The 3,046-nt window shown below is 36.4% G+C and overlaps 1 protein-coding gene across 1 annotated transcript; it reads left to right on the top strand.

Annotated features, from left to right (window-relative positions):
* Positions 1-329: 329 nt before the first annotated feature.
* On the top strand, positions 330-2,224 carry LOC140985525 (strychnine-11-hydroxylase-like). Its single transcript, XM_073453360.1, has 2 exons — positions 330-1,352; positions 1,462-2,224. The coding sequence occupies exons 1-2, from the start codon at positions 339-341 to the stop codon at positions 2,071-2,073; spliced, it is 1,626 nt and encodes a 541-aa protein (XP_073309461.1). The 5' UTR covers positions 330-338; the 3' UTR covers positions 2,074-2,224.
* Positions 2,225-3,046: the final 822 nt, after the last annotated feature.

Genomic DNA, 3,046 nt, shown 5'->3' with positions numbered 1-3,046 from the left:
TACGAAAAAATATTGTGTAACATATATTGATTTGAGTAAAAAATATTATTTTTCATGTTAAACATGTATTGTGCAATATATTTTGATTTAAGTCAAAAATATTATTTTTTATGTTTAAAAATATTAATTTTTAATAAAAATATAAATCAAATCGACTCGTATCATAGATATAGATTTGTAAAATTGTTACACGTTAGACCCACTTTTTGAAAATACCAAGCTGAACTATCAAATTATTTCTTTTCACTGAAGAAATTTTTTAAAAATATTTGTTTTTAAATATCTATGATCATTAATTTTTTAAAAACCCAATTCAATTATTTGTTTTTGCAATATTGATGTACCGAAGTCGTATTTGTCTGCACAAGAAACCGGCTGATAATCTTCTCATCGTCTCTATAAATTTAGCAGAGCTCATGTATCGATCATCAAATCAAAGCAGCTCTCTATCTTACACCGAGCAGAAAATGAGTTCCGAAATTTTCTTGCTGCTTTTCATCAGTTTCATCACAATTTTATTGTTATTAAAATTGACGAAAAAGAAAAGAAAGCTCCCACTTGGTCCTAAGAAGCTCCCGATTATAGGCAACCTTCACCAGCTTGGAAAGTTGCCTCATAGGGCTCTCATTAAATTGTCCAAAACATATGGAGACCTCATGTTCTTGCAGCTAGGATCCGTGCCGACCCTCGTCGTGTCATCGGCCGATATGGCACGAGAAATCTTTAAGAAGCACGATATTATCTTTTCGGGGAGACCCGTCTTGTATTCTCTCAAGAGAATCACCTACAATTTAGGTACCATCTCCGTAGCACCGTATGGTGACTACTGGAGAGAAGCGAAGAAAATCGCTGTTCTGGAGCTGCTGTCCAACAAAAGGGTCCAATCTTTCGCAAAAGTACGTGATGAAGAGATGACCTTCATGATTGATCGTGTTGCTAATTCCGAAAACCCTGTGGATCTGAGCGTGATCACGTTCGCTCTGTCGAATAACACTGTTCGTCGGGTGGCTTTCGGAGAGATTAGCAGTGCTGAAGAACATGAAGATTTCGATGAAAGGAGTGGCAAATATCAGCATGTGTTTCATGATACGCAGCAGTTGGCTGCTGAGTTCAACGTGGCTGATTATTTTCCATGGTTGGCTTGGCTAAACAAGTTCAATGGAGTAGACAGGAGATTGAAAAAAAATATGGAGGAAGTGGACATCTTTTTGAGCAAAAAAATGGAAGAACACAGAGACCCGAAGAGGGCTAAACAAGATCACGAAGACATCGTCGATGTATTGCTTCGAGTTCAAAAGGAAATGGAGAAAGAATTTACTCTGACAGATGTAAATTTGAAGGGTCTTCTCTTGGTATGCGTACTATATCTATATGACACCCAATTAACCCAATATTTGCTTCATTGTCCCTGTTTACAATCATGATTTTCTTATATATGTATATTGTGATGATGAATTGCAGGGCATATTCATGGCTGGCACCGATAGTTCCTCGGTGACAATCGTATGGGCAATGGCAGAACTGATGAGAAATCCGGAAGTCCTCAAGAAAGCTCAAGAAGAAGTTAGGAAAGTATGCAAAGGACAGTCAAAAGTAGAAGAAAGCGATCTTCCAAAACTCGCATACCTAAGAATGGTGATCAAAGAGGCATGGAGACTCCATCCACCCGCCCCACTATGGATCCCAAGAGAAACATTAGAGGACTGCGTCATCGACAACAAATACGAAATCCCCGCAAAAACCAGAGTGCTCTTCAATGCAGCAGCAATTGGAATGGATCCGAAGCACTGGGAGAAGCCAGAAAGATTCTGGCCTGAGAGGTTTCTAAATAACGAGATTGACTTCAGAGGACAACATTTTGAGTTGTTACCCTTCGGTGCTGGCAGAAGAGGTTGCCCTGGAGCCAGTTTTGCCATCGCAGTTGTGGAGCTCGCACTTGCGAATCTTTTGTTCCGCTTTGATTGGGAACTTCCCAAGGGGATGTCACCGGAGGATATTGATATGGAAGAAGCTACAGGAGTCGCAATGCGTAAGAAAATTCCACTCTGCTTGGTTGCTACACCAGTCAATTAAGCTGCTTTCACCAAACAATTTTTCTGCGATTTACTATACTATTTATATATATATATGTTCGTTAATCTCAAGCTTCTGTAATTGCTGCACAATTTATTGTGTATGTATTTTGTTGAATAAACTAGGAGTGAAATAAATAAAAAAATTTTAATCTTATGCTTGAGTTTGATTAAGTCACCAAGCAACTGGCTAGTTTTTTTTTTTAATCTTATTTTGCCTACTAAAAAATTTATTTGATAATATCATTCCTTAATATCCGTACTTTACGAGTGTATTTAAAAAAAAGAATATATCTATTTGTGAGACGAATCAACCCTACCGATATTCTCAATAAAAAGTAATACTCAATACTTTTTCATGAATGACCAAAATAAAAGATCTATCTCACAAATATGACATGTGAAATCGTCTCACACAAATTTTTGTTTTGAATTTGTCGATGTCAACTGATGCGTTATCACTCAATTATTTGGGGCTGAGACAGACGTAAATGGCACTCATGCAATTGCAATGCCAAAACCAACTTGGATTTGAACAGTAATTAACAATCAATGAAATGATGTCCAACCAGACAAAAAACTACAATTATTTATAAATTTATTTACTGCAGCAAACCATTTATCTTATCTGTGATTTTTATACTTCTCTATATGGTTGGTTATTTACTATTGGGGGTGCCATAGTTGCTTGGACTTCTAAAAAGCAAACTCGTGTTTCTCTATCTTATGTGCAATCTGAATATATAGCTATGTCTTTCACGAAAAATGATATAATATGATATAAAAGATTCATACGAACATAAAGAATAAGAGAATATCACCATAGCAAACATATTGCTATGAACTATAACCATTAAGAGATATGGTTAAATGAGGGAATATTGTACTCAAATATCTTCCAACAAATCAAATGCTAGTGGATCTAGGGATGTAAATGAATCAAATCGTTTGCGAGCTATTCGAAGCTCGGCTCG

The sequence above is a fragment of the Primulina huaijiensis genome, chromosome 10, assembly GCF_012295235.1.
Source record: "Primulina huaijiensis isolate GDHJ02 chromosome 10, ASM1229523v2, whole genome shotgun sequence".
Classification (NCBI taxonomy): Eukaryota; Viridiplantae; Streptophyta; class Magnoliopsida; order Lamiales; family Gesneriaceae; genus Primulina; species Primulina huaijiensis.
The sequence above is the reverse complement of the archived record's forward strand: the minus strand, read 5'-3'. Positions and strand labels throughout refer to the sequence as shown.

Coding starts and splice junctions, on each gene's coding strand:
- LOC140985525 (XM_073453360.1), top strand. CDS start 339: ATGTACCGAAGTCGTATTTGTCTGCACAAGAAACCGGCTGATAATCTT. Junction 1,353..1,461: donor ATTTGAAGGGTCTTCTCTTG/GTATGCGTACTA, acceptor GATGAATTGCAG/GGCATATTCATGGCTGGCAC.